Source organism: Podarcis erhardii, assembly GCF_964252035.2.
Source record: "Podarcis erhardii genome assembly, chromosome: 10".
Lineage (NCBI taxonomy): Eukaryota > Metazoa > Chordata > Lepidosauria > Squamata > Lacertidae > Podarcis > Podarcis erhardii.
This window is the reverse complement of record NC_138500.1, coordinates 54,449,500-54,463,317: the sequence shown is the minus strand read 5'-3', so window position 1 is coordinate 54,463,317 and position 13,818 is coordinate 54,449,500. Positions and strand designations below refer to the sequence as shown.

General features: G+C 39.3%; 1 protein-coding gene across 8 annotated transcripts in view; it reads right to left on the bottom strand.

Annotated features, from left to right (window-relative positions):
- The window catches only part of FOXP2 (forkhead box P2), a 314,919-nt gene that overhangs the window by 51,147 nt on the left and 249,954 nt on the right, over positions 1-13,818 (bottom strand). For 5 of the 8 annotated variants that reach the window (XR_014160507.1, XM_081877923.1, XM_081877918.1 and 2 more), the window contains 3 exons: positions 13,099-13,264; positions 8,069-8,282; positions 5,542-5,646 (listed from right to left, as the gene is read on the bottom strand). Coding sequence is in view for 7 of the 8 variants with exons in the window: in XM_081877923.1 (XP_081734049.1) it covers positions 5,542-5,646; positions 8,069-8,282; positions 13,099-13,264 (485 nt within the window). In the remaining variant the exon portion in view is untranslated. The remainder of the gene's footprint in view (positions 1-5,541; positions 5,647-8,068; positions 8,283-13,098; positions 13,265-13,818) is intronic. The other 3 variants (XM_081877919.1, XM_081877922.1, XM_081877920.1) reach the window with 2 other exon arrangements.

Here is a 13,818-nt window from a genome sequence, read left to right as displayed (position 1 = left end):
TTACAAAACCTTTATTAAGTCCCCCCCCCCACACACTCTGACTTATTGCTGGTTCTTTTTCACAGCTTCATTCTAGCCCCCAATAATGCTCTTTCTGATGGCAAAGGTCTGTAAATTACCCATGCAATCACCAACACCATTTCACAGACCTGTTCTACTTCTACTGGTCTGCTAACAAGGCGATTACACACAAATTACTGAATGCCTATGAAATATTTAAATGCATTCTACTCTACTATGCATTAATAAGAGCAAAGCAAGCGCTGGAATTCTGGTGAGCCTCAGTCCCTAATGTCCCCTAATGAGCCTCTTACTGTGACTGCAGTTCAAACAGAGAGGTGAGGGGAAAATGCAAAGGGTGCCTTCAGAAAGGCAGCACTGAACAAACATTGTGTGAGCCAGTTCTAATTTATGGGTCACTTTATAGGTATATTGATTTTTGTTTTCAAAATGGAATAAATGATGTGGTCGACTGATGTTCTTTCAAAACTGCATGAATCTGTGTGCAGGCTTGCCAGACTTGCACATGGAAAAATATAAATATGCAGTCAAATTTCTAAGGAAACAATTAGGAAAAATTTTTTTTGATGGAGCCTGACCAAAAACAAAAAAAGTATAAAAATGACCTGCTTCCATTTGTCTACTGATCTCCCATAGGTTTTAGGGAATAACACAGTATGTGCCAGCTTACCCTGAAATAGTACAAACTATTAAATGAATTTTGACATTAGAATCTTGAATTCATTGCAAATTATCTGATTTCTGAAGAGAAAAACGGGGGTCGACCTTTAAATCCTGAAGCGTCAGAGACGGTTTTAGCAACGTGTTTCACTTGCCCATCAGTAGTGTATGATTTATTTTGCATTGAGCTTTAATGTTTAAACACTGACAGGAGTTTAAATACAAAATGTATTTGTGTGTGTGCCACTATTCAATGCATGTCACTATTCATTTAGCAGATTGTGTCAGATGTCTTCGTTCTGAAGGATGATGGCACTGTCACCCCAAGAAACAACATCCTGACAAGTTCAAATAATGCCTTTTTGAGGTCATAATTTTGGAGGCAGGCAGCCTAGTCAAAGCCAAAGCTAATCTACACAAGATGTGAGTAAGGGTATAGCAACAATCTATTTCAAACTTTCTCTCTCTCTGGATTAAAAGAAAAGCACATATGAAGTTTGATACCTAATTAAATTATATTAGTCTTTCTGTTGCATTGAGCTGCCCCCTTTGAGGGTCTTGTTGGTAAACTGCCCTGTCTTCTTCTGTAGCATTCTTTCCACCCTTCCCTTTCCTCAAAACTAACAATTCTGTCTCTATAGAGGAAAACATTGCCTGTCTTTGTACGGTAGATCATGTTTTGTTTCGCTGGCGTCTGCTGCATGCAGGTTAAAGTACGCTTGTCTGCTGGCTGGAATGCTATAGTGTAAACCTTTTGATTTAAAGCTCTATAAGTCAAATCCTTCTACACTCAAACTGACTTAGGACCAATGGAATGATAATTAGTTTTGCAGACAAAATACACCAAAGTTTTGTCATATGTTATTACGCTCTGACATTTATAAGACAGTAATGAAGAACTACTATTAAATGCTTTTAGTGATCTTTGGGGCTCCTTGCCTGGCAACCGGCAAAATGGTTAGCTTCTGTCAACACCTGTTTTATAGTAAAATTCCAAACAAATTCTTAAACATTTTTGGCAGTCTTTTAATCACTTTTCTTCATTGCTCAGTATTCTGCTCAATAATTGTTCTCTCTGCAGTTGGGCAATAATATTTTCTGACCTGACTTTAAAATTTGATGCTTTTCTCTGCCAGAAAGAATTAATTTTACAGAATTGCTTTTGTTCAGTGGATCAGATGCACATGAGTAACTGTAATTTTACATGACTTCATCAAGGCTGAAAATCACCCCAAAACTTCTCAAGACTGGGAATATCCATCCAAGCTTCATGATATCAAAAGTATGGAACTGTATGGCAGTGTGTCTGTCTGATATGACATTATGTGGAAAGACAGCTATGCTTGTTTGAAAATAACAGGCGAGTAATATTAATCTCATTAATCTTTTCGATTGTATGCAAGGTGGAATTTTCAAAATTCTAAACACCTCAGCGCAGAGAAGTATAATTTATATTTATCATCAACATACTGACTTCTGGAGGGAGAAAAACTAAGGTATAAAAAAACCTTTCATGGCTATAAGTCATATTCTGTAAATTATTCTTCACTTCACTCCAAATCCTTTCTATTATTAAAAAAATGAAGCAAAGCCACTGTGTTTTCTGTCTTAATCCTCCTCCTCAAATGCCTCAGCACAGCTTATTATTATTATTATTGTAAAAGAAAGGAAAAAAAGATGAAGCACGAAGGCATCAACTTAAACTGGTTTCTGAACACAAGTTAGAGTTCACCTTATATATCAGAGACCACTTCAAATTTGTCACAAGAATACTGCAGAAATAGACACACAACTAGATTTGGGTAGCATTCCTTATGAATATTTTATTTCAGTACAGTATACTTGCATTAGCTCTATTAACAAGTACCACACTGTTCCAAGTCAGAACCTACAGCATTCTTACACAGATTAGACTAAGAGCAAGGTCTCGAAAACTACTGCCATTAGTTCTGTCATCCCCTATAAAGTTAATGGATTGGAAAAAAAATAGTCATTCTTTGGGTCTAAAAGTTGAAGTTGAATTGAAATAAAAGGTTTTTAATTGAAATGGGGCTTTGCAGTGTGAGCACAGAAGAATACTAAGGGGGCTAAAGGCAAGGGGATTCAGACTTTAAGACTACCGCAACACAGTATTTCAAATGAAAGAAGCTGAAGTTTACACCTCTGTGACTTTGTATTTCTTTCTAAAAGACGTGTACAACAATGGTCTCAAGTGGCATTTCTGTTGGGTGTAGAGCAAATGTCATGGCTTCTGGGTGGTATATAGTGCATGAGGTGTGGGTAACTGCCCCCTGGCTTTGCAGCCCAAAGCAGCTCCCAGTAGGGCTGGGTGATATATCAATGTATCATCCCAAACCAGTTTTAAGTCCATCTCGTGATATCGGTTTCATAATTTTTGACCTGGCAATATATCACGAATCATGATGTGTGTTAGGGATGGGCAATATACTGTCCAAAACCAGTTTGAAGTCCATAATTTTTGACCTGGCAATATAACACAAATCATGGTGTGTGTTTGTGTGCGTTATGCAAAAATCACAATGTGGAAAAACCCGTGAAGCCAGTCAGTGTCTCTACAACATTCCATCCTTATTTCAGACATTGTGATATATAGTGATGTTTAGCTGGTGATCTATTGCAATGTTGAAAACCAGGTATTGCCCTAGCTCCCAGTTACAGGGACATTATCAAACAGGTGGTATGGAAGGGTGCATATGGGAAAGGGAAGCACATTTGATAGGCTTAGGCTACAGGACAGAATCTGGAGCCTCTTGGCCTGACCCAAGAATATTCAGGATGTTCCCTTGAATGGGTCACACAGTTTAGAAAAATTGGGAACGATGATATATATAGAAGAACTACATTACTGTTAATCAAAGTGTTTCCAGGGACTGTGCATTATAAAACCAGGGACCTACAAAACAACTGTGAAAGCAGTGAGAGAAACATTAACATCACTAGACTCTGGAAAGATGGAAGTATTTATAAAAATTAGTTTTGCTTGGAGAGCTAAAGGCTGCAGCTAAGTTGGCTAGAACTCTTGGTATCAATTATGCCTAGAACAATATATGCAGTATGTAGGTTCTTTTCGCATGGAATAATTTCTAGCAGCTTATATAAATCCCACACGCAAACAGTAACCTCTTTAATCTACAAACAGAAATAGTACAGATCAAGTGTATTCTTCTAAAATTGGGCAAAAATCTGTAAAAGTACTCTTTAAAGTACACCTAAAACCTATTCTCCACAAAAAAGTAAAATGAAGTAGGAAAGCAAACATAATCTACTCTGAAATAGATGAGTATATATATTCAATGTAAGCATTCAGATACAAAAAAAATTATAGTTTTCTTATAAAGACATGTGGTGCATCTTTGCCTTGTTGTGAAGCTGCTGTTTCTACATAGTCTGGTTCTATACCATTTGTAAACAGGCCTTTCTGATGTTTCTACCAACATCCTGGCAACAAAGCAGCACAATTTCAAATGAGCTAATTAACTTAATTGTTGATGAAGCATGAAGCAGTTCATTCACCCTGTTAGCTGCACCATGACAACATAAGAGCCTCAGCTTGTGAAGTTACTCATCTATATAAACCTATCTATAACGTTCCATTAGGACTCTTTGTACACTAAAGCCCTGTGCACCTCTCCTACGAGAGATCACGCCGTTTGGGCTCAGCCCCTCTCAGTCCTCGCAGAATGAAAATGCTACAAAATTGCCACAAACTTGGTTTATGATACTCACTGTAATAACTGGATGCTTTTTAATTTTAAGGTGCCACGCCCCACGTTTTCACAGTTAATTTTGCAAGTGTCACACAAGATATTGGCTGCATTCTGAATTAAACATGGCAGAAGATGGAGAGGATTTTTCGCCTTTCTAAGTAGCGGCAAGCCGTCACACTTTGCCACATTGTAAAGCGCTCATTTAAACTTAGGGGAAATGTAAAAACAGACTTCAGTGTGGCATGGGGAAGCTGCGTAATGTGGACTTTTTACACAAACAACAAACCACTGCAACCTCACACACACACGTACGTGTGGGGAGGTGGCTGCAGTGAAAGTCACAGGCTCTTGGTCTGCTTATACAGTTCTATGCCTGATCCAGGGACTCTTCTCGCTGTGACTCTTTTGTAAGCCAAAACGAAACTGATAAGCTTGATCATCTGTTGTTTTTACTGCTGGGTTGTTTTGTGTACTGAAATCCACCTTGAGTGTAATTTCTTTGTGGAAAAGCAGCATATAAATTGAAATCTAACCTTATCCAGTCTCCTCACTCCCACTCCTGTGTAAGTGGAGGTTTTTCCGTGGGCTTAGCGTTTGGAAAGATTTGCATGTGAACCTTTGCGGGAAGCCTGCTCCTTCTGGAGCTCCATGAGTGCACTGGAACCTCCAAAGAACTTTGGCTCGGAGCCCATGAATCGGTACTTGAGATGTGACCCTTTTGTAAGCTATACTGAAATCACCAAGTTCGCTCAGGAATAAGTGCTCTCATGACTGCAAATTATTGCTACAAAAGGACAGGCTAAAGAGGCACATTTCTTTCTACAGATTACATGCCAATACACACAGTTGCATGTGTTTTTTTCCTGTTCATTATTTTATCAAAAGGCACTTTACAGATGCTCTGAGGTTACATTTTGGCAAAGGGGTCAGGTAAGCATCATGCCACTAAAAAGCCTGAAGAAATGATTTAATGTGAAAGGAAAGCTAATGATTCTATCCTCTCCAGTTGGCTTGATCTGGTGTTTTGGCACATAAGCCATAAACATCCGATAACTTTACGGCTGAGTTTTACTGGATTATCTGTATACCTACTCAACTCTGTTTACTGCATCATAAAAAAGCCCCAACTTACTTTAAAAATTGTCCAAAATCTTCACAAATACTTTCACATCCAGGCCACTTGCAAACTCCATGGCCATAGAGAGTATGAGAGGCTCCAGTCTCCTCGTGTGATGAGCTGTGGCAAAAGAACACGGCATCAAATTCATCTCAAAAGCCATAATAGTAGGAGGCTTCTAGTGCCTGTCAGGTTATGATCAGTGACAAACAGGTCAAAACAGGTCAATTCAGCTCAGAGCAGTCAGAAAAATCTAATCGTTCTGCTGAATAGTTCAACTGCCAAGGATAGATGATGTTCTAATTAGAGAAGGAATAGAGCCAAAGATGACGGTTAATAAAGGATGAAAAAAATGACTGTATGTTACAGTATGCTAATTTTGCCATACGACCTCAACTTAACATTCCTCCCCCCTCTAAATACATATATAAATAAATAAATAATCCAGAATGGATCAGTTCTTCCTGAGAAGTATGTAAGATGGCCAACAGAGACTTACAAATGTTTCTGCATGTTTTTTCTTTACTTTTTACTCATAAAATCAATATACTGGGGTCTGCAGTCTTAACTAATGTTTTTATCCCAGGGCAGTGTTCTCACAAGTTGCTTGATGTTGTTTATCCAAACAACTATATGCTGGATTCATTTTTTTTTGGAGGGAGAAAGTCAGTTGCTTGGGTAATTGTCAGTGACAATTTCTTTTTTCCCTCCACAATGCTGCAGTTTGGCTCTCTGTTCCAGAAAAATCAACCACTGCCTTTGACGTATCATCAACTAGCAACCTTAATTGAAATGCCAAAATGAAAATTACCTCTGGATGTTATCATTTTAAAATAATGAAAGGTGATATTATGGAAGCTTAAAGAGAATGATAGATGCAACCCACAAATTATAATTATACCCTCTGCAAAAAAGTGTATGGGGGGAAGCTATAGCTCAGTGTAGAACATCTGCTTTGCATGTAGAAGGTCCCAGTTTCAATCCCTAGCATCCCCTGGGAGGGCAGGCAATGTCCTTTGTCTCCATGTCACCGCCACTCAGTGTAGACCAGTGTTTCCCAAACTTGGGTCTCCAGCTGTTTTTTAACTACAATTCTCATCATCCATGACCACTGGTCCTGCTAACTAGGAGTGATAGGAGTTGTAGCCCAAAAGCAGCTGGAGACCCACGTTTGGGAAACACTGACAATACTGAGCTAGTTGGGCCAATGGTCTATGCCATGTAACTCCCTTAGTTCCTAAACCATCCCAAAAAAAACCTCCTTTGATTGCCTATGGAATACAGTGGTACCTCTGGTTACGAACTTAATTCGTTCCGGAGGTCTGTTCTTAAGCTGAAACCGTTCTTATCCTGAGGCGTGCTTTTGCTAATGGCATCTCCGGTGCCCAACTTCTGCTCGCATCCTGGGGCAAAGTTCACTACTTCCGGGTTAGCGGAGCTTGTAACCCGAAGCGTGCATAACCAGAGGTACTACTGTAGTTCTTATCTTCAACAATCTCTCAGTGTAACCACTTTTGCTCTGATGGGTTGGCTCACAAGTAAGATGGCCTCCAATTTCTCATAAACTTCTTTACAACTGACAGTGCAATCCTCAGCAAGGTTAATCAGAAGAAAGTCCCACCGAGTTCAGTGGGACTCCCTAGCAAGCGTGCTTAGGATTGTAACTTAAATTCCACAGAAATGAATGAGACGTTTTGCTTAATTAAATTCAAAGGATTGGAGAAATGGATTGGATTCAGAGGAGCATCCCCCATCAGAAGATGCTTCCTCAAGCAGAGTAGGTACCTCCGAATATAACTCAATGTCCACAAACTATTTATAGTCTGGAAATGAACAATGGCTGGCCATTTACCACCAACAGCACACCATTCTGTATTGGCACCAATCCACCAAATGCTAGGATTTCCACTGCTTTTAGCGTGGCTTGTACTTACCTCTTAGACAAGCCTTGCCTACATGAAAAAAGAGCCAGTGTACTATAGCAATTGGAGGGTTCAGGGAAGCCAAGTTTCAATTCCATGTGCCATGAAGCTCACTGGGTGAGCTTGGTCCACACACTCAGCCTAAGCTACCCCACAGAGTTGCTGTCAGGATAAAATTGGGTATATGTGTGCTGGAACCAGGGATGCAGCCCTGAACTCCAGGGAGGAAAGGAGAGACAGAAATGTTGTAATAAAATAAATAAGACTGCTGTATTGTAGTTGGTGAAATCTACCTTCCATGTTCGCCACTTAATATCTGCGATCCTATATGCACTTACCTCTGAGTAAGCTCCACTTAACTCAGTGGGACTTACTTCAGAGTAGAAATGTATGGGACTGCATAAGACAGTGTGCTACCCGGAAAATACTGTAGTCAATGTCCAGTACAAATCTCCTAACTCTGGGACTGGGAAGTTTATGTTTATTCTCTTTGTGGTTAATCAACAATTTTCCCGAATCATACTCAAAGCAACTCATCATGCTCAATACTGAAATTATTGTGTGAAGCATAAGTATGAAGAAAGCACTTTCATGACAGAGGAAAAAGCAAATCTCATTACCTGTCTCGTCTTGCATTTAGAACTGATGACTGTCCATTCACTATGGAATGATGAGTTATTGGTGGCGATGCTTTGGAAGTGGTAGAGGAGGTAGTAGAAGAGGAATTGTTAGTAGTGAGGTCTAGCCCTCCATGCTTAATGCCATTGTCTTCCATACTGTGAACTCCAGTAACTTCTTTCCATAACTGCTGAATCTCAGCAGGACTTAAGCCAGCTATAAAATGAAAGAGAGCTCCAATAATATAGCAAAGCAAGAGGTTCATATAATGAGCTCAGTGTTATTAATGGATTAATGCCAACAATGAAGGTGATGCAGTTTTTCCAGCACAATCAACATATAGTAAAAAACAATTTAATTTTACCTCTTATTGGCACACAGTAAATTTGGCTGCTTTTCCTTTTGGGGTTACCAACAGTCAATTAAGGGTCACCAGCTTACGTAATATGCCTTCTCTCAAAACATTTGTTCAAGGATCAAAGGGAACAAGGTACAACCAACAACTGGTAACTACTGTTTGAAAAAACAGGTATTCGGGTGGATGAGATGTTCATTGCCTGAAGAATCAATTTCTTGATTCCAAAACATGGCTAAATACACCCAAAGTTCACAAAGTTATTTAAAAGGACTGCTTTACCAAAAATGTTTTGGTGGAAGCAGAAAAAAAATATATCGGGTTACAACAAAGATGGAAGTATTAATCAGCTCTTTACAGAAAAAAATAATAACTCAGGGGAATAAACTCAAGCCATGTTAGATATGCATGGGATCCAAACCCAGGAGGGAATCTCAATTAAAATCCTGCAAATAGCTCATGCAAATACGTAGTCATATATTAGCTGCCCCTACTTAATTTCCGAATTGCAATAAGCAAATAATTTATAGAAGATAAACATTTGGAAAAGGACAATGCTTCAAGAGCCCCAGCTCCAAATGCTCCATACCAATTCTTTTCAGACACTTGTGTTGGAACAATTTAAAAGCACTTTGCCACATTCCATTATAAACCTTACAAGGAGGTGGGAGGTATGGAGTTAACAGAAGCTCACAGGAACAGGATCTTAAGTTGGTATAGCAGAATACGCATCACTCCTTTGATCAAAGTAGATGCCATTATGAATGAAAGAGATCTGATCAACTTTTTTAAAAATAAAAAAAATCTGGCCATCTGCAAAAAAAAGCCTTGATGAAAAATTAAAATGCTGTGGTTCCTTGCAGCTTGGGCTAGATTACCAAGGGCAAAATATTTCATATCCATTATTAAGGTGGAAATTATTATTTTAATTGCTTTGGGAGGAAGAATTTTTTACTTATAGTTAATTTCATGTCAATAGTGCTAAGTAAGGTCAAAGAATGTAAAAGTGATTTCTTTTAATCATTTCAGTAGATGTCATTAATCATGACTTTCCAACCAAAAACTATTGTCGAATTTTATTACTGTTCCCTCATATATAGCTTGGCAGGATTAGTTGCATCAGATAGACACAAACTTTTTTTTTTTTTTGCACACCATTGTAAACTAATTGCTACATTTTTTCCACGGGAATCTTAGGCTGAGTACAGAACATAAATTTGAAAGCCGACATCCCCCAAATAATTCTGGGAACTGTCCTTTAATCCCCACAGAGCTACATTTCCCAGCACCCTTAACAAACGATAGTTCCCAAGATTATATGGGGGAAGTCATGTGTTTTAAATTTATGGTGTGCATGCAGCCTACATACTAAGATGCAGATATATATGAAATAAATCTAGAAATATGTTGAGTGGGGTTATAAACTTTAACATTAATTCTATAAACACAAAATCTCTATGAACCGTGGAATGGGTTTCATCCCCCAAAACAGATATACCTGCTGTCTCATTTACACATTTGCCATGGCTCCTATATTCACTAGGGCTTTGCAGTATACTCCTCTATTGTAGACCTTGCTTATCCCTCTTCCATCCATCCTAGAAGAACTACTTATCTAAGAACTGATGCCTGAGTTTATTTTATTCTTCTTCCCTCCTTGTTCCTTTTCTTTGTGTGATATATATATACAGCCTGTGGGCAGGGATCGTCTTGTCTGGTTCAGGTGCAAGGCACCAACACTCTAAATAAATGAATAATTACACATGTGAGTTTGGCGCTCCAATGCCCAATTGTGCAGAAATATACTTAATGGTGTGTTGAAGCATGGTTCATGTCACTGAAGGTGCTTGAGGAATGAAAGGTCAAGATGCTTCCTTGGAAAGCATAAACAGATATACTGGTTATGGTAGCCTGTTCTCTCTCTCCCCCAGCAATCAACCTGCCAATGGGTTTAAGAAGCATGTGAGCCACACCAGAAGAGGATTTTATTTCTCTTCTTTCTTTGCTGCACTTGGAAAAGCTCAAATAATGTTTCTTTACTTGGGAGGATCACTTCGAGAAGCCGGGAATTTAATGCAGAACAGGGTGCTCAACTTATAATAATGGTAGGTTAAATTGTTCAATACCTGTGGAAGCTGTTCGTTTAAAACATCAGAATCACACTAAACTCCAATTATAAAATGCTGTATGATAAAATAATATTTAACTAAGGATCTTCATGTGGAATTTAAACATCTGAACTATAAGGGGGGAAATTAACACTGAAAATATAGTGTTCCTTCCCAATGGATTCTTGTTTGCGTGAAGTTTCAAACTATGGTGTGTTCATTTAATCCTTCATCCTGGAACTGCTGAGGTCAGTGGAATACTCAGAAAAATAATACTAGAATAAAATGATTGAATTTGCATATAAAGCTAAACCATGGTTTAGTGCTATGTGGACACACCTCCACCAGTCTGAGCGAAGTGTTGGGATTGCACCCTCACCAGGAGGAGGACCCCTGTGAAATTTAATTTTGCTTTCAAATAATCATGGCTTAGCATTATGCACAAACAAGGGAACAAAGAATGGCTAGTTGCTGAACAAACCAATTTCAGGCCACGGGTTATGAAGCTGACTTGCTCAACTAGATTTGACTCTGTTGCTGCGCCTCCAGTGCACACAGCTCCTGCTGCCTTGACACTCTCCCTTTAGGTAAGTGGCAGTGATGCACAACACCCGGAAGGCAGGAGATCTGTGTGTGAGTGTGTGCACGTGCGCTTGCACACCACCTCCACCTGAGAAACGCACTCGTGAAGGAGAGACACCACATTAGCTAGGTCTTTTTTATTGCAGGCTAAGTTAAATGGGCACATGTTCCTACAAACAGATGTGGTACTTTCCCTTTACAGGTGTGCTTACCTCATAAAAGAACATGATCAAAGAAGAGTAAGCACAAACTAAAAATCAAGGGCATCCTAATAGGGTTGCCAGCTGTCCTCTTTTTCCAGGACACGTCCTCTTTTTCAGGGGTAAAATTTGAGACAGATTGCCTTGATTTGCTTTGAATGGCCATCATAGTGTCCTCTTTTTTGCTCTTCAAAATATGGCAACCCTAAATTATCATGTTAATATTTTAGCGTAAAGCTGTCTTGGCAGTGTAACCTCCATTTTGAAGCTTGCCCACTTTCCTTGATTAAATTGTGTAGGGTAGGGGTTGCCAATGTGGTGTCCTCCAGATGTTGGTGGACACTAGCTGGGGCAAAGGAGAGTTGTAGTCCAACATCTGGAGGATACCACTTGGGCTTCCCCTTCCTACAGGGGCTATGAGAAGTTTCAGAGTTAGATATGCTGGATCAGACCAAAGGCCCATCTAGTCCAGCACTCTGGTCTCACAGTGGTCAATCAAATGCCCATGGGGAAGCCCGTAAGAAGAACCTGGGTGCAACAGCACTCTCTCCATCTGTGATTCCCAGCAAGCCATCTTACTTCCAATAGTGGAGGAAGAACACAGACAATGTACCCAGTAGCCACTGATCACTGTATCCTCCATGAATTTGTCTAATCCTTTTCAAAGCCACTCCAAGTTGGCGACCACCACTCGTCATCTTGTGGAAGCAAACTGCACAGTTTAACTTGGCAATGTGTAAGGAAGTAATTTCTTCCTGAAACATTCAGCTTCACTGGATGTGCACAAGTTACAGCATTTTGAGAGGAAGAAAAACTTTTCTGTATCCACTTTCTCCACAGATACATAATTCATACACCTTTATCATGTTCCCCTATTACTTATCTTTTCCCTAACCTAAAACACCCAAAATCTTTTCTCGTTGTTCCAATCCCTTGATCATTTTCTGAACTTATTTCACCTGCACACTATCCTTTTTGAGGTAATGAGACCAGAACTGTACACAATATTCCAAGTGTGGTTATATAATGGCATTATATTGACAGTTTTATTTCAAACCCTTTCCTAATGATCCACAGCATGGCATTCACCATTTTTTCAGCTGCTGCACATTGGGGTGACGACTCCATTGAACTATAAACTACAACCAAATTTCTCATTCCTGGTCAGATACCACTAATCCAGACCCCATGGACATATATGTGAAATTTAGATTTAGATTTGTTTGTTCCAGTGTGTATCACTTACACTGAATTGCATTTGCCATTTTACTGCCCATTCACCCAGTTTGGAGAGATGCTTTTGAAGCTTGTCACAATGCCTCCTTTTTAAAATCACTCTGAACAATTTGCTATCATCAGCAAATTGGCTACGTCACTGTTTCCCTGTAACTACATCATTCATGAACAAATTGAACAGCACAGTTCCCCAGCAAACAGGCAAAAGGCAAACACTGAAGTAAAACCTGCTCTCTGTTCCGATATCTGAATTTGTGATGTGTATAGCAAGGTTTGGGTACTAATTCTTTGTCTATAATGAGTACAGCTTTCACAGGGGAAAACCTTCTTCCTTGAAAGTTTTATAATTTAAAACCTAAAGCCTTATGATTTAAAACCTAAAATCCCCCAATGTCACCCAGATGGGGACTCAAATGAAAGAAATATTTTTGTTTTGAAAAAATGGTTTAATAACAAAGAATGGAAAATCTGGAGCACGGGTCATTCTAGGGTGGAATAACAAGAAGAAGATGTGAGCTGGAAATAAGTTGTGTCATATGTTGCTTATGTACCTTGTGGCAGAGACTGGACAGGAAGAGCAGACTGGCCAGGTGGAATGGAAATGAGTCCCTGACGCTGAAGATTCAGCAGATGTTGCTGCTGCTGAAGTTGTTGCATCTGGAGGAGCTGTTGCTGGAAGACAAGCTGCTGGGCTGCCAACTGCTGCTGCTGCTGCTGCTGCAGAAAACCCAAAAACAAATGGAACAGAGAGTAAAAATTGCAATGAAGGCTGTAAAGCAAGGCAGTGTCAGCTCATTTTCCCCTTTGGTTTCTGTTATTAAATAATAACGCTATTTACAGAAACAGGATCTGATTATTTTTATTATTTAACAAAGGGATTTGTTTTTATTAAAAGTGATTGGGTTATGATTAAAAAAAGATAGAGGCAACAATATGCTATTTTTCAGCAAAGGGTCAGAAGGAGGCAGGCAACAGCTGTTCTAAAGGGGAGCTGGGGTTTTTTGTGGGGAGGAGGTGTTCACTTCATGATAGATGATAACAAATTTATCTTGCTGAAAGTGTAACTCTTTACAACTGTCTGTGATTCAAAGGCACTCTTGTTTTTCCAGTTGAATAAGTATGATCCACAGTGGCCCATAAATGAAGTCTCCAGTGATCTATTAGTAAACTGGGATGTAGCCTTCATTTTACTGGCCTGTTGGCTCCTTTGCAGCTCTTGCTGGAATACATTAAACAAAACAAAAAACCCCACAAAAAACCCTGGCATTATA